Below are 22011 nucleotides of genomic sequence, written 5' to 3'. Positions count from 1 at the left end.
AACCCGCAGGGGATGTCTGACTGGTGGATTAGGCCCTCTTTCCCAGGAGGAGCGGACCTAAGCCACCAGTCGGACATCCTTGGCACTGCCGTTGCGCTCGCCAGCTGTGAGCCCAGCTTCTGGCTAAGTAGCGTCCCCCTGTGGGAGCACACTGACCACCAGGGTGCAGCTCCTGCATTGAGTGTCTGCCCCCTGGTGGTCAGTGCTTGTCATAGCGACTGGTCATTCTGCCATTTGGTCTATTTGCATATTAGCCTTTTATTATACAGTATAGAATTTATCTACAATACATAGTTTTATCCATTTAATCCTTTCAGCAGCCTTGCAAAGGTTCTTACATTGCAAATGAGGAAACTGTGGCACTTTGGCAAGTGATACTAGGCAAGACTCAAAGTTTTAAAAAACTTCAAAGCCCACATTCTTCACATAACCTTACAACTACCATTTTAATCTTTTCCCACTGGAATGACAGGACTTGCCACACTTGCTTTTGTAATTAATGCATACCTTTTTATATTTGTGGAGCAGTTTTTGTTTTTTTTTTCCTTCTAGTGTTTTCAGATAATTTTAAATCTATCAGTCCACTTTAATGTTGTTTTAAGTATTTTTATTTCAAATTGGATATGGGACTCTGACGCTTAATTTTCCCCCCTGACAATTGATAAGGGATTGCCCCACGTTAGCTTACCATGCTAGAAGTAAACAATTTTGCCTTTGCCAGGGAAAACTTTCTGTTCCTAACCAGAAGAGATTATCAGATTTCAAATGTTATCTATGCTAGAATAAAGTTTATAAATGATGGTTTGGCAATGAAAAGGGGATAGCAAATGCTAGTCAGATGAAACTTTTATTTAAATGCTATATTTTCTTTTATGTTCTTTCTTCTCACTTTCATTCTACTACTGGTTCTTTGTCTGCTTTTAAAGCTGAAAATGTAGGGATCTCTTGGAAGAATAGAGAGGAGAACCAAGATAGCTTTTAGACATAAAAACAAATTTCTATTCAAATAATGAATAGAAATGTGAGATATCTAAAACTTTCAAAGCAAACGGTAGAAAACACAAGAGTTTAGAAAATGATTGTTGAATTTAAAATTAAGCATAGGAAAAAATATAAGCATAGGTAGTAATATGAATTTGTATAGTGCTTTATAGTTTACAAAACATGTCTGTCATGCACAAAAGAAAGGTATGCCAAGTGCCAATGCCAGGAACCCAATTAATATCTTCTGAACCTATTGCTTGTTCAGTATAGCTTTACTACCTCCCCTAGAAGGCATTTACCTCATTGAGGGTGAAAAATAAATTAAAACATGCACATACACCTCCCTAAAATTTAAAAAATATTTATAAATCATGTGTATGTGTATATATATGGGTATATATGCATATATATGTGCATATATATGTTTTTTTTAAATCAAGGCATCAATGACATCTGCAATGGAGGAAACTTGCTTATAGTTTCTGAGAGCAGAAATCACTTTGTTCCAGAATGTGATCCTGGACTAATTAGCCATTTGCAAGACTGCTTTTGTAATAGACCTAATTACTTGATTTGAGATTGGGGAAGGCAATAGATTTGTAAGTTGGTAGAACTTTCTTATTGGTCAAGAGATATAAAACATATAATTTATTGGGTACATAGAGCAAGATGTGTGTTTTTACTTGTAGATTTATTTATATTTAGAGACAAGTTCAGCAAATCTTTTACTAGTCATGAAAACATTGCTTTTTTGTTGTTGTTATATAATTAAGTCAAAGTGTTTGTAATGACTCCAAAGGAGCAGAAAACACTTTCCATGAAACGATTCACCCTTCAGAAAGAATTTTTTTGTTTTGTTTAAAAAACAACAAATTATTTCTTTTTATTTTCCTTTAAAAATTTTTTCTTGAGGTAACATTTACCAATGCTTTATCAGTGCTTTTACTTGTACATTCTCTTCTCAGGAATGGCCAAAGGATTAAAAAAAAGCTGACACAATTGGTTTCATAGTTCAAGATGAGAACATTTCAGAGTTGATTTAGATATGACTTGAAACTGAAGCTTTCATGGAAAGTATGACATAGTAACTTTAGAAACATAAAGTGCTCTATACTTTTATCCTTATCTAATTATTTCTTAGATATGTAGATTTAATTTTTAAATAATTACTTGATTTTCTTTTGTGTTTTTATGAGTAGATATATGACATACTATAAGTAATCTTTATTAAAATATTCTATTTGTTTTAGGTTTCAGATTATCTTGAAGTAATCAAGGAACCAATGGATTTATCAACAATAATAACTAAAATTGATAAGCATAATTACCTGACTTCAAAAGATTTCCTGAAAGATATTGACCTCATCTGTAGTAATGCTTTAGAATACAATCCAGATAAGGACCCAGGAGGTAAGGACAGTGGGCTGGATTCACTTTGGTGATAGAGAAGGTAGTTTAAAGTTTAAATACTAATGTTTCAAACAGATTAGTTCATTTTGATGTCATTATTGTATTTAGTTCCTTTTGGTAAGGAATTAATATACTTAAATTATTAACTTATTGAATTAAATGTACTTACTAATTTAGATGATTTTATTATCCTATGTATTATGTTAAGGGTTTAGTTTCATCATTTACCTTTCATTTTCTATACTTAGATTTCTATTTTGTTTAGATAAAATGGAAAACTGAGAATTTCATTAAAAATGTATTATTTAGTCAACATCACAAGGGCTGATAAACACTGAGAATTTTGAATTTGTGGGAACTCATTATACGATATGTTTACATATTCTATCAAAAGACTTCTTTAGGTAGACATTATCTGTTCTGTAGATTGTAGATATTTTTATGTAATTTTATTTACTCCAAATTCAACCCTATACTCAAGTCAGTAGTCAGTCCCAACTCTCTCAGTGCCCTTCACGGAAGACTGCCAGGAACATATCTTAGTTATACAAGATGAATGTCAAAGGGAAATTATGTCATGGTGAACCTTGTAGGATTTGCCACTTGGTTAGTGACGTAGGGGAGGAATGAAAGGACTTTGCGGTGGATTGAACGCTTCTAGGAAGTGGGGGTAATTTTGTGATTCAATATTTTAAGAACCTGTAGGCAAGAAGAATGGAGCAAGGCTAACGCTGTGATAGGTAAAGAAGCAGCAGTCAGTCATACTATTCAGGATTTGATTTTTTTTGGGTTATTTTTGTGATTAGAGCAATATGCTTTTGTCCTAATTACAAAAAAGTGTGATTAGGACAAAAATAAGCATGAATTATGTTGTATCCAAACTATAAGGTACCAAGAATTACTGAAAACGATGGGCTATATAAAATCTACCAAAGATTGTCTGGCCTAAAACACAGAACATCACCCACATGGACAGGTAAAACCAAGTCCATTTCCTGATCTAGAATATAGCACTATGTGCCTCTGTGTTCACACTAACATAGATAGGTTCTTCAGGGAACAGGGTTTAGTTTATTTTTTTAAATTTTTATTTTTGAGGGCTTAAGATACCATACTTTACACTGCCAAAATACTACTTGCTTTTGAGTAAAGAGCTAGAGTTAAGAGATGGTTTTTAGAAAAAATTAAAATCTTTTTACCAAACCTATAAAATTTCTCCATTAGAAATAAATAATATTAGCAGTTTGTTGACTATATTTCCTTATTAATCAAACAGAAATAAGCAAGTGTAGAATATGGATATTATCTTGTATGTGTTTAAGAACTCTACATTATATATAAATCTGCAAACTAAAGGGTGGCCTCTTTGTTTAGACCTCATTATGGGGTGTCCATAGTGGTCTTGGAGCAGCCTTTCCTGATATTGGTTACAGTTGTTTATGTTTGACTGAGTAGACCAAGGACTAGCTGTTAGCCAGGCCAGCTCCCAGCTCCCAGCTGACAAGGGCCAATATTCTTTTTCACTCTAGTGAGAATTCTGTTTCTTTAACAGATGATATACGTGTAAGATGCTTTCTATTTTTTAAAAATTCATCTTTGTTTCAGTTATCTAAAGATATTTAGATATCTTTACACAGTTTTGCTCTCTGTATGTACTTCAGGGCAATGGTTCTCAACTCGGGTCACATGTTAGAATGACCTGGATTTCTCATTTCCACATGACATTGTTTTGTTTTGTTTTTTTTTGGGGGGGGGCAAAATTTAGACCATAATTAAGCACATATTCTAAGAGGCAGAATAAAATTTTACATAGCTGCACCTGGTATCTAATCGTTCTTAAGCTTTCTATTGTTTAGTTTCTTTTTTACTTTCAATTAAATATATCACATAAAAATTTATGAAGATAAAAGCAAGAAAATTAAAGTTATCTCTCCCCTTCCCTGCCTCCCTCGCCCTCACTCTCTTTTTCACACTCATTATATATGGAATGCATGCATGCATGCATATTTTTACTAAAATGAAAATATAATTTTTACAAACTTAGTCATTCATATAATATTTGGTGAAAAGTTTATGAATTTTATATATTTTTACTGCATTATTTAAATCATACAGACCTGCTATAATAGCTAATACCCTATTGTTGGAAATACTAGATTCTTTTAGATTTTTCCTGTCATTACAAGATTGATAGATATCTTTATATTATAATTTTGTACACATCCCTAATTTTTTTCTTAGAATAAATTTCTTAAAGTGAAATTTTAAAATCAAAAGATGTATCTTTTGTAGGTCATTTAATCTGGAATCTTAAATTTTTTCTCATAATAATTTCTCACTTCTACAAGCAATATCACGGCAACTATTAACCAAAATAGCAATTTTCTTTAGTGTAGATGGCATCTGCAACAGGCTGCAGTCTGGGTAGTGAAGAATGGGCTGATGTCGGCCTCACTTGATTCCCTTGCTGGGTCCTTGGTGAGGGTACAGCCTTCACAATTGCTGTACGGTGGGTTGCCTTGAGCATTACGTGAGAGCACGGGAGTGCCTACACCCTTAGCCTGTCAGTTTTTGAAGACACAGGGGTTGCTGAAACTGTGTAGCAGGTAATGAGAGCTTGTGCTTTAGGCTTTGATCCCAGATCTGTTGCCTAGCTCTTTAACTTGATCAAGTTAAGAAATTGTTTCTTATCTGCAAAATAGGGATAATTATAGTACTTTATGAAATCACCATTTTTATATGGTTCAACCTAAATATGCTAAGCCCTTAGCATAGTGCCTGGGATGTGGTAAGTGTTCCATAAAGTTGGTTCATATTTTTATCCTCATTAGCATCATTGTTGTTTAAATTGGACTTCAATTTTTATAAATTGTTTTCTTAGTGGATATTGCATATTTGCATTAGAGTTACCCTTTATACTTTATTCTCATTCCATTCCTTGAACCACATTTAAAATTCATTTTTATTTTGGAACAAAAATTTGGGACTGATAGTGAAAAATGAATTTGAGTGGTTACAGAAAGCCAGTTGAGAAGATCAATCCAAATATTTTCCCTTGTGTAACTTAATTATAACCACATTGAAATAATATTCTTTTTAAGAAAGAAGCAATGGTTTCTGGTGCATAACAACCTTTTACTACAGAATGCAGATGTATAATGAAAAAAATATGGCTCTCTCAGAGTTGATATGGTACACTTGTAACTTTACTCCTTCACTATTTTAGGTGCAAAAATTCAAAAAGCATGATTTGGTTCTGTTCAGATTATTTCATATCTATAGTCAAGAGGCTTTTTTTTTTTTTTTTTCCATAGCAATAGAACCACTTGTTATGTATTAGAAAAACAACCTCAGGGTCTGTTGTATAGCAAGTGGAATTTACATGAATGTTGTATTACTTTTACAAGCTCCCAAGAGTATTTGAAATCTTACGGTGTTCTGTTTTGCTGAATAGTTAGCCATTTGGGAAAACAACAAGCATATACATAGAAGACAAAAGCCAACCCTTTGAAAGCTATCTATGTTACCTAAGTGTTCACCCAGATTCTCTCCCTTGAGGATGATGTGGACAGAAATGAAATGTGTTGGCCAGAGAATTTTAATTCCTAGGTTCTAAGTGTGACCAGAACCTACAAATGAAATATTAGGCCATAATTATCCTATGTAATGAAGGGATAATATGTAATTGACCCTCAGACCCTTGCACCAAGATGGCCACCTCCATGGTCAAAGATGGCTGCTACAAGATGGCAGACAGGGGAGGGTAGTTTTGAGTGATCAGGCTAGCAGGGGAGGGCAATTAGGAGTGACCGAGCCGGCAGGGGAGGGCAGTTGGGGGTGACCAGGCCTATAAGGGAGGGCAGTTGGGCGATACTGGGCCAGAAGGGGAGGGCAGTTGGGGACAATGGGGCTGGCAGGGGAATGATTAGAAGGTAATCAGGCTGGCAGGCAGGGTGAGCAGTTGGGAACCAGCAGTCACTGATTGTGAGTGGGACATCTCCCGAGGGGTCCCAGATTGGAGGGGATGCAGGCTGGGCTGAGGGATACCCCCCTCCCTAGTGTACAAATTTTGTACACCAGGCCTCTAGTTAATGTTATACTAGTAGACGTGATATATGATGTTTAACTATTTTTCATTCTTTGTTTTTATGGCATCCCTTCTCTAACCCTTAAGCACATATCATTATTTAGCTAATTTTGCTGGAATTTTAGCTCTAATCTTGTAGTCTTCTCAAAATATAATAATAGAGAAGTTATTTTGAGATTTTGGGTTCTAGGTTTTGATACTGTTACAAGGTAAGTGTCTTTGCTATACTTAATTGGCTTTTTATTGTATATCACAGAGCTACAAGCTCCAGGTGGCACTGTTCACATTGTTTTGCTTATGAATGAGGATTTCCAGATTAGTGTAAAACTGAGGACCTTCTTTTAGTTTTAGGTATAGCTTACCTACAAGGTAGTATGTACTTCTCTCCTAGATCCACCTACAATTTTTATACCATCTTACATTCTTCAGCTTAGAGTGTCTTGCTGTATTTGTCTATTTCTGTCACAGTTTTTAAAGGTCACCCTTACTTAGGGTTGTTATATTCTCCAGCACAGTTTTGACCAGTTTTCACTTATGAAGAAAATTATGTAAGAATATCTGAATTTTCAGTATCCATCTATAGCAGGGGTGGGAAATGATTTTTCTGCCAAAGGCCATTTGGCTATTTACAACAACATTCTTGGGCCATACAAAATGATCAGTTAAAAAATTAGCCTGCTATTTTTGCTCAAACATTTGACTAACTTACCCAAATGCCTCAGCAGGGCCAGACCAAGTGATTTTGCAGGTCTTACATGGCCTGCAGGTCAGATGTTCCCCACTCCTGATAAGGGAGTGCTGGAGCTGGGCATATGGTGAATACCCTAAATCCTTTAAAAATGTTTACTGAAAATCATACATTTAAAAGTCAAATACTGTATGTAAAATGAAGCCTTTTATCTTTGAGGCAATGAGTTGTTAAACAGACTTAGTACTTTGAAATTCTAAAAGTATAGTTTTCAGAGAATTGTCAATTTGATTGAGTAGCTTATTATGTTTTTATTTAATTTAATTTAAATAAGTTCATTATTTAAGTAAACTTATCACCTGGAAATGCTTTTTACACTGTTATTTAAATGTTCGTATTTCTTCTCTTTTTAAAATGTCCTTATTTAATGTTCTTTCATTTGTACATGTAATAAATGTATATCAACCGTTTCAACAGATAAAATAATTAGACACAGGGCTTGTACCCTGAAGGACACTGCACATGCCATCATTGCAGCTGAACTGGATCCAGAATTTAATAAACTCTGTGAAGAAATTAAGGAAGCAAGAATAAAAAGAGGTAAGCTATAAAAATGAACTTTGTGCTAAAGATGAGTCATTGACTATTACTGAATGTTGTTTCTTTAAGCTTCCTGATATTGTGGGGGGAAAAATGTATTTTGAGGCACAGTTTTTACTTAATTTCTGATACTCATATGTGTCATGCAAATTCTCAGATATTTAAAAACTTCCTGTGAAAGTGTTAGCGCAACAGCACAAATTGCTGAAATAAAGTGCTTTGTATTGAAATTTCTTTTGCAGGAATTTATCTTTGTTAATTATTAATTTTTGTTCTTAATGGTTTTCATACCTGAAGAAGGTTTATTTTTTATGAGTTTATACCCAATACTGGTACTTTTTGTCCTATTGAAATTTATGGACAATTTTGTTAATATAAACAATATAAACAAGAATTAGCGAATGTGGTTTGTTCATTCACTAAAAAAATCCTGTCTTTGAGGAACTCATACTTCAGTCGGAGAAAGAGTGAAATGTAAAACAAATGAAGTGCATTGTGGTGTATGCACTTTTTGTTGAAGTGTGTTCACCACACAGGGCCGAGACCTCTGGGTAGGGGACCAGGCATTTTGCTCAGAGTTTGGGGGAGGAAATAGGAGTGTTCTCCAGTGGAGTAGGGAAAGATGGCAGTGACAGAGGAGGAGGAGATATTTTTAAGCACAGCAAACAGTAGCTTGTATGAAGGTACAGAGATGTGAAATCATGTGGTATATTAGAAGAACTGCAAACTGTTTGGTATTACTGAAGATGTACAGAGTTGTGAGAATTAGAGCTCAAGAGGTGGGCTGTGTCCAGGGCACTGAAATAATGAAGCAGCTTTTCTTCTACTTCCTTAGAGGCATTTCCTGGCCTCCTCATCTCATTAGGCCGTGGTCATCATTAGCACTTGGCATTTTGTTGTTGTTGTCTCTCCCTTCCTTATTTAGTGCTGGGAATGTCATGCTTATAGCTGTCCTGCAGTCCCCAGAGCTGTGTCTGATATGCAGCAGCTTATAAATACTTGAATGAATCCATGCCATGCTGAGGAGCTTGGACTTTATCCTATAGACCAGTGTTTTTCAAAATGGTGTGTCTGTTACCTACATTGGCTTGGTCCTAGTAAATTAAATTCTCAGGGAGTAGTAAGGTTGATAGCTCAGCACTTGAACAACTATTCAAGAGATTTCTTTATACACTAACGTTTGAGAACCATTGCCTTAGTCAGTAGTAGTCATTGAAGTATTTTAAGCAGCGGAACGAATTGGTAAATTGCTTTGGCAGCAGGAAATAGCAAGGGCTCAGTGTGGAGGGTAGGGAGATGAGAGACCAGTTAAGAAACTGTTGGAGCCAGTTTAGAAAACAGTTTGGCAGTTCTAAAAAGTTAAACATAACATTTACCATATGACCCAGTGATTCTCTTAGGATCTACTCTAGAGCAATGAAAACATATGTCCACATAAATACTTATACACGAATGTTCATAGCAGCATTATTCATAGCAACTAAAATTGGAAACAACCCAAATGTCTGCCAGTTGGTGAATGGGTAAGCAAAATAGGGTGTGTCATACAATGGCATTCTGCTCAGCCATAAAAAGGAACAAAGTGCTGATATGTGCTACAACATAGGTGAACTACAGAAACATTCGTTAAGTGAAACAGTCCAGCCAGAAAAGACCACATATTGTATGATTCCATTTAAATGAAATGCTCAAAAAAAAGCAAGCCATAGAGACAAAATGTGGATTAGTGGTTTTCTGGGATAGTTAGCTAAAATTGGGTTGCTGTAGTGATTGCAAAATGGTGTGTATATTTACCACAATAGTGCTGTATATTACTAAAAATCATTTAATTGTATGCTTAAAATGAGTGGTTTTTATGTTATATAAATTGAACCTTAAATCTGTTGTGGATAAAAGCTTTAGGAGTAGTTCAGAGTTTTACTTAGTGAAATGGAGATGAGGATAGTATTAATATGAGAGATTGGCTGCTGGGGTGAAGGGCAGGAAGAGTCAAAATTGGCCATGTTGCTGGTTTAATGACTTAGAACGTGCTAATACCACCAAAAGAGATATAGGAAGGAACAGGTGTTTTTGTTGGGAAAGATATTTGACATGACTTTAGAATATCCAGTTGGAGATATCAAATAGGCAGTTGGATATACGAATTAAAAAAGCTCGAGAGATGTTTGGGCTAAAGATGTGGATTTGGGAATCTATACATATAAAAGGCTAATGTGCAAAATGTACCCTTGGAAGTTCAACTGGGAGACCGTGAGTTCAATCACTTGCTATGATGTACGCTGACCACTAGGGGGAGTCGTGGAATGAAGGAAGGACCAGCCAGGGAAGGGTGGCCCCAGCTGGCAGCTGGGGAAGGAAAGCCCCAGGGACCCTACCTGTGCATGAATTTTGTGCATCGGGCCTCTAGTTATATAATGGTAGTAGAAGCTGAAGGTGGAAGGTGTTGTGGTGGAAGGTGTTGATTAGAGTGAGAATTTCAGAGACAACCCTGGCAAACATCAACATTTAAGGATCATATAGAACAAAGAAATCCAGTGAAAATTGAGATGGAATGGTTACTCTTATGAAGATCACTGCAGTGTGATAGGCAGCTAATGTCAAATGGTAACAGTTCATGTAAATGGGGTTTACTGGCCCCAAAACACACATTCTAAGATGGCAGAAATCATAACTTTTAGACATTATATAATCTTATTGCCCCAAGGTCATAAAAATGTGAAATGTGTCGCTTTTTAAGAGTAAGAATCCCCTGCCAAGTTATTTTATTTTTATGATTTTATATTGAGTTTCCTTCCCATCTTAAAACAAAAGATAGTATTTTCATCCAAATTACAAACTGTCCAAGTATAATTAATGACTTTAAAACTCGGTTCTGTATTTCAGATGATTTTTTTTTTTTAAACCCTGTTGGTTTATGTAGCTAGGAATATTTAAATAGGTGTTGCTTATCTTCTGCTTGCAGGCTTATCGGTAACAGCAGAACAAATAAATCCTCATGGTACTGGAACTCGGAAGACAGAAACTAGAGTTGAAGAGGCATTTCGGCACAAACAAAGAAATCCAATGGATGCCTGGCACAACTCTGCAAATAAATGTGCGTGTATTTGAGATCATGTTATCCAGTAGTGGGAACAACTGAGAATGATTCGGGTTTCTTAGGCACTGGGTACACAAAGCAGAGCGCTGCTGTTTTCCCACGGCTCTTAATCGTCTCTCTTTTCAGAGGTGAAGAGCTTGTGGGGTAAGAGGCTAAATCAGAAGTGTATTTCTTTAGCCTTGTTTGCTTTTTGCTGTCCCCATTCAGTACTTACTGTTGTAATTGGACTAGGTTTGAATATTTTTAGTTCTAAACTTTGGTATTTGGATAGAAATGTGGAGCCAGTAGATTTTCTATACATCTATCTGCAACCCCAGCCCCTTGCTGTATACTATGCAGGTTGTCTTTATGGTGGAAAATGGAAACTGGCTGAAGAGAGTGGCTGATTTGACAGCGGGAAGTTTGTGCTCAGTTTGAAAAATTGGCACAACCTTTTTTTTTTCTTCAATATATATATTTTTATTGATTTTTTTCACAGAGAAGAAGGGAGAGAGATAGAGAGCTAGAAACATTGATAAGAGAAACATTTGATCAGCTGCCTCCTGCACACCCTCCACCAGGAATGTGCCCACAACCAAGGTACGTGCCCTTGACCGGAATCGAATCTGGCACCTTTTGGTCTGCAGGCTGATGCTCTATCCACTGAGCCAAACCGGTTTTGGCAGTACAACCTTATTTATCTAGTTTTGCTCGTGATATATTTTTAGAGATGGAATAGTCAGTGTTTAGGTTTTCATTTTTTCTTATTCATGGTGATAAAAAGAAAATTCTAAATGATATGTTAATCAACATAGCATATTTCTAATACAGTCCTGATGTTACATATTTCTAATACAGTCCTGAAGCTAGCCATCCGTGGACGACCTGTGCTGTTCTTCTGGTGTAAAGGTGTAATATTATTACTGCTCCATCTGTCAGTAAAGCTGGCCATAATATGTTCTTTCACGAGTGGCATTGCATTTGAATGAATGGGCCATACCTATCTTTCAGCTTGTCCTCTCTGAGATAAGGCTTTCATATATGAGAAAATTTGAAGGACTTAGTGGTGCATTTAGTTTCATGAATATGATTGAAGTTATTTGGCCTAGTTATACCTGAATTATGTAACACAACACTCCAATTTAAAACTTAAAGTCCTTTACATTCTCTGCACCTAATACAAATATTTATTAACTGAAACAGTTTTAAGTTCCTTTGGATATTAAAATGTTACTTTAAGCCAGTGGTTGCCAACCTTTTTTACCTCCTGGACCACCAGTGGTCCGCAGACCACCCACTGGTTGGCGACTGCTGCTTTAAGCTGCAATCGAGTTTTGTTTTCTTTCACCAGTAGATGGCATATGTGACTCACCATTTGTCTGTTTTACATTTACTTACCTAAGTCATAAATCTAAATGTCCAAGGCAGAGTTGCTTTCCTAAGGTCTTAGTTTTGGAAACAAGCTCAGAGATGCTATAAAAATTGACTTTAAAGATTGTGCCTCTAAATGCGCTTTTCACACAAAACATCCTGCAAAAGGAAGTAGTATAAATGTAAACGCCTACCACATGCCAGGGGCAGTGGAGATTAGCAGTGACTAAAACAAAAATCACTATTCTTGTAGAGCTTATATTTCTCTTATTTTACTAAAGCCATGTTAACTGTTAGAAGTAATTATATAAGGAAGGGGAAATTTTCTCTAGTTTGACCTCTCCCCAAATGAGAACCTTTTCTCTGTTCTTTGCTGAGATGAAAGCGCTAGCAGTGAACTTCCTTCCATAGGGCTTCTGGCCTTTGCTCGGTGTACCTCATACATTTCAGGTAATTGGGCTGGCTCTTGATTGAGCAGAGGTCAGCTTCTTGGTCTGGAGTTCCATGGCTTAATGAGGAAAGAAGAGGGGAAACGTTAGTATTTTTGGTTACATGGTTGGAGGATAAGTGAGGCCACATTGTCAGGAGTAACTTGTTAGATAATAAAGACCTAACAGTTTAGAGCAGGGGTAGGGAACTTTTTATATCCGGGGGGGGGGGGGGGGGGGGGGGGGTTATTTTTACCCTGATGGCTTTCAACCAACTAATATTTAGAATTTGGTGTTAGACACCAGAAGGTATGGTGTCCAGTTTAACTAGTTTATATTTAATAACATTTATATTTAATTTTTTAATGCATCTGTCCCAAATTGCAAAATAAGAGTTAACTTTTTGCTTATTTAAGGGACAGTGGGATAGACTTGCATATATGGGAAATGAAAGATTCCTGGGTCCATCATTACTTGGAAGTACCAGCTGTCTACTCAGAAAGCACATGATAGTTTCTAGCATCTAAGTATAGCCCCTACAACTTTGGTAGGTCTTTCTCTTCACATAACTGACCAAACATTTATTTTCAGTGTTTTGTTAGTGGTGTTGTTGCCACCTTGATAGCAGAAGGCTTAATTTTTCTACATATTTTCAGATAACTTTGCAAGAAATTGGTGCTGCTAGGAGAACCGTTTGTGGTAGAAGAGGCTAATAGTTGGCAATCTGGATTGATCATATAACCTTCATGGGGCTTCCCTCCATGACCGTATTAACTGTGGGTTGGTTTTTTTTTTTGTTTTTTTGTTTTTTCTTTCTGTCTTTTGAAGTAGAGGCAGTGGAGAGGGTTTTTTGGAGATACCTATAACGATTCTGTCTTGACATACTGGATCATGCTTTATTTCTTTTCATGGCAAAGCACGCACCTTCCTGGTGGAAATCTAAAACTGGCGCCCAAATCTTCCAGGCAGACTGGGAGTGTGGTTTGTTCCTAAATGTGTATATCATATTCTGGCCTCCAGGATGTTAGGAATTAGGAACGGCTATTAAGTGGAATCAGAGTAATAGAAAAAAAATTAATGCTGGGTGGTAAATAAGAAATAAGTTTAACAGATTTTTATTTCTCAGAGTTCATATCCATTCTACTTGTAGTTCTGAGGATTAGTCAGCGAGAGTTTCAGGTAGTTTTTGCTTGTGAGTCACACTGGTATGGGTTTATTTTCTTTTGGGTCTTAGTTAATATGCATTTGTAAAACAAGTATTGCATTCCAAGTTCTACAAATATATTTTTCCTTCCTTGTAAAATAGTTCGAGTTCGGAGAAAATCGAGGCGGCGATCACAGTGGGGTAAAGGAATTATTAAAAAAAGGAAAGTCAATAATTTAAAAAAAGATGACGAGGACACCAAATTTGCAGACTATGAGAATCATACGGGGGGCAGGAAATTGCTAGAGAACGGAGAATTTGAGCTAAGCACTGACTGCCATGAAGAAAACGGAGAGGAGGCTGGAGACTTGTCTATGACTAATGATGAGTCATCATGTGACGTCATGGACATGGACCAGGGGCAGAGGCTTAACAGTGGAGCGGGCACAAAAGAGAACTTTGCATCCACCGAAGAGGAAAGTTCCAACGAGTCTCTCCTCGTCCACAGCAGCAGTTCTGTAAACCCGGGGCAGACTTCTGGGAAAGAGCCTTTCCTCAAAGGGAACTGTCTCAATGGCGAGGCCTCCACCGACAGTTTCGAAGGAGTCCCAGCTCTGGAGTGCCAGAACGGCAAAGCAGAAGTAGTTCCTCTCTGTAGCAACGGTGATAAATGTAGCCCTGAACAGAAGATTCTTCTGGAGGACCAGTCAAAAGAGAAACCAGAAGCCTCTAATGAAGATCATGGAGATGATCCTGAGAAACTAGAAGCCCTGGAATGTAGCAATAATGAGAAATTAGAACCTGGTCCTGATGTGGAGGTTAAAGACCCAGAACTGGATAAAGAAGGTAGAGATAATATTTTAATAACTTCTGAAGTTTTAAACTCCAGAGTTAATTAGTTGCATATTTTGTCTAGCCCTCAGTAAAAATGGTTGCCAAATAACTATACTCCTTTGAAAATCTGTTAAAGTTTTCTAGTTTCTAGTTGCCCTACAAAAGTATGCACATACATTCTAAATTTTGGTGAACATGTCAAAAGGTTTGTGTTCTAGAATGCTTTGTTTTCCTAGCCGCTTACACTCCTGGCTCCCACCTGATTATCATCCCTATTCCCATTTATGACTGAAAGTTGAGTACATCCACAGGTGTTAAGAAGATGGCGTTCTAACAAAACAATTACTGGGATGGGGTGTGGGTGGGTTGGTCTGAGATGACTTAGGTACTAAAACAGTGTGGTATATTCAGTCATGTAGACCATATTAAATTACCGCTCCTGTTCATTATAATCATGTGACTGAGCTAGATACTTATACTCTCCAACCCTGTTTTTTCACTTTTTAAATGAAACTTGAGAATGGTGTCACTACAGCAACCACAGATGTCATGTATATTAATTGCCTCTCCTGGTACCTGGCATGTTCTGAGGAGTGTTCATTCCAGGTAGTATTCAGTCATCACTGGTGGTTGAATCTGAGAGATGTTTAGTCTAAGAGGCTCCATTGCTTTGTAGGGCCAGTGGTAGAGGAAGGCAGCAGAACTCTCGCTGTCATATTTGCCTTGTTCTCCCAATGAGAGCGCTGCGCCAGCTCCTGGCCGCCTATGGCTGTGTAACTCTTTTAAGAAGCAGCAGAAATGGGGAGTTGAGGATCTCTAGCCCTACTTTATTATTACTTTTTAGCCCATTGTGGGATGGGATGAGTTAGAGATCTATACAATCCCATATACATTTTCTTTTTTATGAGGCTATCTTGAAATTTTGTCTAAAAAATTGGGCTAAGTTGTGTGGAATTAGCCTGGGATTTGTATTAAGTGGAAAAGGTTTTGCTGACAGTTTTTTGAGCCCTCTAGCAGAATCAGGAAGTAGGGAGATATTACTCAAAAGTCTTAGAATTCTTTTAATGGATAAAGAGAGATGTACTGTTCTTAAATATTATTCTTAAATAATTTTTCTTCTATATTTAATAATAGGAAATGGTTTTAAAAGCTGTATTTATTCTAGGCTGTCATATAGACAGAACTTAAAAAAATCTGTTAAGCTAAGGCTAAGTAATGAATGGGACAGAAAAAAGGGAAGACTTACATGATGCGGCAGAACGGGTTTGAGGGGAGGAGTCCTTTTTAATACTACTTCGCTATGAGATTTTAGTAAGCTTGCAGAAAAGATTTAAAAGGTTCAGTTGGTAATCTAAAAGTGTTAAAGATATTTGTTTTGTACAGCTTTACCTGAAGTTCTCATTTGTAACTGTCGGGGCAGTGTTACCTAGCAGTGGTTTCTAATCGAAGTTCTCAGGCCTCTAGAAGGCAATGGATGTAATAATGAGTACCAGTGTGGTCTAACAAAATTCCTAGCAAGTGTTAATTGAACTATAAATCAAGTATTTCATTCTAAAGGCTGTCTGAAATATAAAATGTCTCTGATGTATTGTGGAATATGCTTTTGAAGGCAACATTTTGATTCATTACTTACCTGTATAGCAGGCACTGATGAGAAGGATTTGTTTAAAAATTTGGGGATAAGGAAGGAGAAGGAAAGCTCTTCTTAGTCTCATTGACATGGACCAGGCCCTGTATAAAATTCTGAAATAGTCTAAGTTCCTCTTTGGGTTCCTTCCCCTCAGCCTCCTCTTATAGTACTCCTACTTAAGGGAGCACAGGGCTCAATGGTTTACCTACCTCTTTTCACATAAGTGCCTGGTGCTGTCAAATTATGCTCAGCCACCTTAACACCCCCCCCCCCCCCCAGTACTTTTTATGTCAGCAAGATTTGGGAGGAAAGTAATTAGGTTATACTAATTCACTCTAAGCTAGGAAAGATCACTAGCCCTATTATAGCTTTAATGGATCTTTATTTTTTAAGAAATAAATCTTATAACCCAGATCAATTTAGAATAGAATTCTAGGCACTGTAATAGAGAAAAATAAGAACTTTCAGGCAATGTTCAGGAAGATGTTTTACATTAGGAGGCAGATAGGTAGCAGGCTGGCCTCATTTTGTTAGTGTCTGATTTTATAGGTATCTTCTCCCTTCCAATTCTGAAAGCTCCAAATTTATCACAAAGAGAGTGAAAGCTGTTTACTAGTTAGTGATTAGAGATAAAGATTGCTTTTATGTTCCTTTTAGTGGATATATTTATTTGATGATTGGCTTTCATAGTTGAGTTTTAGTTCTCTTTAATTTGGGTTACTTATCCTTACCCCCCCCCCCCCCCCCGAAAAAAAAAAAAAAAACACAAAAAAAACACACACACCAAAAAACAAAAAAAAACAACCAAACAACAATACCATTTATTGCTGACACTGTTATTCCAAAATGAATACATTCTTATTCCAAAAAGGATTTATGGTGGACAAATGAGTTTATAGTTGGCTAAGCCTAATTCTTCTTAACTTTTACTTGCTGCAGTGCATTCTTTATTTTCTCAATTGTAGGTGCTTCTAAAGTAAAGAAATATCGTAAGTTAATTTTAGAACAGGCAAAAGCAACAACCCTGGAGCTGGTTCCAGAAGAGCCTTCTGAGCCTGTGCCACCTCTTATAGTTGATCATGAGAGATTGAAGGTAAGTTTAGCTATTCCCAGGCAGTTTTAAATGAATGGAAGGTAAATTGAATGTTTTGTAGGTTACTGAATAAAACTAGTTTGGATAATTTTTTTCTCTCTTTATTGAGTAAAGTGGTGCATAAGTGTCCTTATTCCCCATTTCCTCTCCACCCCCACTCATGCCCTCACTCCCCTGGTGTCTGTGTCCATTTTTTAATAATTTTTTGCTTTAACTAGGAACATATGTGCTTTAGGCTTCTAGTAAAAAGTTATGGCCCTGGCTGGTTGCTCAGTTGGTTGGAGCATTGTCCTGTACACCAAAAGGTTGTGGGTTTGATTTCTAGTCGGACACATACAGGAGACAATCGATATTTCTCTCACATCTATGTTTCCCCTCCCTCCCTCCTTCCTTCCCATTTCTCTCTCTGAGAGTCAATAAAAAACATACACATATCCTTGGATGGGAATAAAAAGAAAAGAGTTATATATGCTTTGTGGGGTTTAGAAAAATTAGAATTATATTGGTTATAATCTAAGCCCTAGAATCTTCTAAACTCAATGTTAACATCACACCTGTGTTTATTACCTAGCATTGAATATATAATTGTTTCAGTTTGAATAGTGAAATCAAATTTATTTTTTTTCTAATTTTTCTTAGAAATTGCTTGATTTGTTGGTAGATAAAAGCAACAATCTGGCAGTTGATCAACTTGAGAGATTATATTCTCTTCTTAGTCAGTGCATCTATCGTCACCGCAAAGATTATGACAAATCACAACTTATTGAGGTAAGTGCGTGGTTCATCTGTTGAGCAAACAGATAAGTGCTTTTATGTGTCCAAAGGAAATGTCTAGATCTTTGTCAAGTAACTGAAGAATGTTTTGAAGAATTAAGATTAGGAGAGTCAGTAAAAGTTATAATTTGAACTATCTTGTCTCAGGACAGAAATAATCTGGGATTTTTTTTTGTTTATCGAAACACAGAAATTCATGGTTCTGGGCTGACACAAAATAGCAGGTGACAATTCTCCCCTCCCTTGCTTATCACTGAGTAGGTGTATCATGCAGGCTTGTTGAATGTGCGTGTGGCCACTCAGTGTCTCCAATGCTCCTCTAGGCAGCTACTGCTGATTAAAAGGAGTTGACATGGGGAAAAAAAGAAAAAGAGGTTAACATGGGCACTGGTACCTAATGACCATCCAGTTAATGGTTAGAAAGAAACTTAAAAGTCATTTCATTTAATAGATTTAGTTCTGTAAAATAGTCATGTGAAGGAGTAGTTGTCCTTTGCTTAGATACTTTAGCAGTAAACTATTCCATTTCTAACCAACTTTCGGCCTTAAGGAAGTTCTTCCTTATAAATATGAACTTATGTCTTTGTTCATATAAATTACATCCTGAAGCCACACTTCTGCTTTTTGAGTTCATCTGAGCAAATGTAATCCCTCATCTGCTTATTAACTGTCTAAGCGACTTAATTAGACTATTTTTTGTTCATTTGCCTGTTAGTTTATCTGGTGATCTAGTTATTAAATATTTATTAAGGATCTACAGTTCCAGATACTGTGCTTGGTTTTGGGGATGCTTTTCTAAAAGAGTAAGGATTTATATGTAAAGAAAGTGATTATTTTAAATATGTAACAAAGAATACTGATTGCACTTGAATCAAGTAAGAGGGCATTTAAAGATTGTAATCACATTGTCACATTTTTATGAATTTATACTATCATTACACAATATCCTTCCTATCTAATAAAAGGGTAATACACAAATTAACCATCGCTCCATCACAAAGAAGGCAGTACCCATAGCCACAAAATGGTGGTGCCCAGTGCACTCAGCCCCGCTGGAGTCCCCCCGTCCTGGGGGGGATAGGTGGGTGGCTGCTGAGAACAGGCAGCGTGAGTGGTTGGTGGAATGCTTGCTTCGTCATCACAGCGACGAGGCAATTGTCCCCAGCTTGGCCGCGGAGGGCCTCTGGGCAGCGGGTGTGGGAAGGCCAGGCCCCTCAGAGAGCAGAGAACCATGGGGACTGGGCCTAAGCCATCAGGGCTCCCAGATTAGAGAGGGTGCAGGTCCGGCTGAGGGCCCCACCCCCCAGGTACGAATTTTGTGCACTGGACCTCTAGTCTATATATATAAAAGGCTAAGCGACCTGTTGACCAGCTGGTAGGTATGATGTGCACTGATCACCAGGGAGCAGATGCTCAATGCAGGAGCTGCCAAGTGACAGCAACTTTGCAGAGTGCCCTCTTACACTCTGGGACCCCTCGGGAGATGTTGGACTGCCGGAGGGACCCTGCTCACTCGCAGACACTCTGAGCCGTGGCCCCAGGTGTAGCCAGCCGGGAAGGAACTGCTACTTATTAGGAGGTTAGCTCCAGGATGTGTCCGGCCCGTCCTCCCCTGCTGGCCACCTTCTAATTAATTTCCTTTCAATGTGCACGAATCTATGCACCAGGCTTCTAGTATAGAAATAATAGGAAAGCACAAATGAGAAAATAAAAAAATCACCCAAATTATCCCACCTAGAAGAAACTTAGTGGTAATCTTTTGGAATAATTTCCATTCTTTAAAAAAAAAAATGTCTAGATGTACATGACATGTGTAGGCATGTGCATGTAGATTTTGAAATTGGGAGCATAGTATATATTCTATTTTATAGCCTGGCTTTTTTCCTACCCAGCTAAAAAACATTTAGCAGGAGTTAACTTTTTGATTAGATTATAATCTGTTAGTTTAGCCTGTTCTACAGAACATAGACTATAATATCTTCAGAGGTGAAAACCAAATATATTAGATATATTTGATAATTGCCCATCAGAACGAAATGTGTGGGGTAGAGTTTTTTACCCTTTTTCCTTATTCCAGACTTCTTTGTTCACATTGAACCTTGATTAGCTCGAAAGGATTGGAATGAAATGAAATGTCCTTCAGTGTGGTACTCGGAGCTCTGTTATGTAGAGGCCTTGGTCAGAGAGAGAGGGGATCTGTGGCACAGTCACCAGTCAGTGGCGTTCTTGGTGGTGGTGGTGGCGGTACTCCTGGCTTTTCCCCCCAGCTCTGGTTGAGTGAATAGCAGTGGGATCAGGGTGTGTTCTACTTCGGGTACACGTTTTACTATACTTAACGCACCCGTTTTGCTTTGGGCGCTAGTTTAATGTAATGCGTAAGAAAGGGCTCAGGCCCTGCATTCATATCCTGACTCTGCTACTTATTAGTTGACAAATTATCTGTACATACAAACTTCTTAGCACAATATCTGTAGTAAGGACTCGTTGAGTATTAACGAGTGTCATTCTCATCAGCCTACCTGTAAAATGGGAGGCATTTGGAGGTGTCTGGGGCAGATAGTCTTACAGAGTAGCTTGGTATTGTAATCAGAAAAATGCTTAAAGCTTAACTTGTATCTAAAATTCTTTAAAATGTTCAAGTAAATTTCCCCATAGTAATGTGTCCTTCCTTTAGATGACATGCACTTTTTTTTTTTCTCTTATAGGAGATGGAAAGAACAGTTCATACATTTGAGACATTCCTATGAACTTTGCAAGATGAGTGGTTTATCCTCTCCAATCTGCTCCTGACAGAGCAGTCTTCTGAGCCATTCAATTTCAAATTGCACCAATCGGGCAGAGCCTAGGTGTAAAGTGCTCTCTCTCTCTCTCATTCTTTCTCTGTTGAATTTGGTGCTATTGTCTCAGGTACCTGAAACCAACCAGCCTACAAGAACCAAACAGAACTTCAGAAGTGTTGTATTTTCCACAAGTAAAAATACAACCCACAGATCGGAGACCGTGGTGCTGCAGAAACTGCTCTCACTTGTGCTCCTCTGTTGGCGCTGCCCTTTCGGAGACGCTCTCGTAGGGAGCAGGCCAGAAACGGGAAACTGGATGCAGGGGCAGTTCTAACTGTTGACTTGTTTAAACAGTGGGCAACCTGTTCTATTTTTTCTCTTTTCTACCCCTTTTATCATATTTGTTTCTATTTTTTCCTCTGGGTAATGGACTGAAACCTGCTCAAGAGTTGGTTATGGTATATTCTGATGGGAAACTGAAGAAACTGGATGAAATTAGATTCGGCTCTTTAGAACTGCCTTTAATGTGCCTTTTTATTCATTTGAGAAAGATAAGGCTAAACAAAAGGATGGGCTTGTTTGTAGCAAATGAACTAGAATGTTTTCTTTGGTCACAACCTTAAAAATGTTTGATACTCTGTGTCAGTAAGAGGCAACCAGTGTTTTGGTATAAAATGCCTATCTTGTTTTCAGAACTCAGTCAAGATACTTGGTATGCCACATAATATATTAAAAAGGTAAGTTTTCCCGAATGGCCTGTTTCTGTTTTAAAAACACATAATAAAACAAGTACAAAAAGAATCCACAGTCCACTAAAACACACACACACACACACACACACACACACACACACACACACACACACACTTTTCGGTATTGCTGACAATGATGACCAGAAGTAAGTAGATAGCAGGCATTATTTCTTCTGTCAGCGGCAATTTACTAGTTATTCATGTTTGAGTTCCCAGAGAATGATTTTCATGTACAATAAATTGGTACTGTTTTGTTTTAAAGCCAGGGCTTGCCAAATGGACAGAAAAGAGAGGAATTTGTCAGAAGCTTCATAAAATTCATTTTCTATATGCATAGTTGCAAGTGAGCTCTGGTGTGGT

At 37.4% G+C, this 22011-nt stretch overlaps 1 protein-coding gene and 1 long non-coding RNA gene across 12 annotated transcripts in view; both read left to right on the top strand.

The window, feature by feature from the left end:
• The window catches only part of ATAD2B (ATPase family AAA domain containing 2B), a 103619-nt gene extending 81907 nt beyond the window's left edge, over positions 1–21712 (top strand). For 7 of the 11 annotated variants that reach the window (XM_045580500.1, XM_036434707.2, XM_036434706.2 and 4 more), the window contains 7 exons: positions 2235–2394; positions 7647–7769; positions 10732–10863; positions 13951–14634; positions 17218–17345; positions 17985–18113; positions 20825–21712. In XM_045580500.1, coding sequence (XP_045436456.1) covers positions 2235–2394; positions 7647–7769; positions 10732–10863; positions 13951–14634; positions 17218–17345; positions 17985–18113; positions 20825–20866 — 1398 coding nt within the window. In that variant the 3' untranslated portion in view covers positions 20867–21712. Of the gene's footprint in view, positions 1–2234; positions 2395–7646; positions 7770–10731; positions 10864–11676; positions 11784–13950; positions 14635–17191; positions 17346–17984; positions 18114–20824 lie in introns of those variants that run through there. The other 4 variants (XM_036434708.2, XR_004987331.2, XM_036434711.2 and 1 more) reach the window with 4 other exon arrangements.
• Positions 14641–16984, top strand: LOC118717089. Its single transcript, XR_004987332.1, has 2 exons — positions 14641–15347; positions 15531–16984. It is a non-coding gene; the product is annotated as an uncharacterized LOC118717089 (long non-coding RNA).
• Positions 21713–22011: the final 299 nt, after the last annotated feature.

The sequence above is a fragment of the Pipistrellus kuhlii genome, unplaced genomic scaffold, assembly GCF_014108245.1.
Source record: "Pipistrellus kuhlii isolate mPipKuh1 unplaced genomic scaffold, mPipKuh1.p scaffold_m20_p_13, whole genome shotgun sequence".
NCBI classification, from domain to species: Eukaryota; Metazoa; Chordata; class Mammalia; order Chiroptera; family Vespertilionidae; genus Pipistrellus; species Pipistrellus kuhlii.
This window is presented reverse-complemented; position numbering and strand designations above follow the sequence as displayed.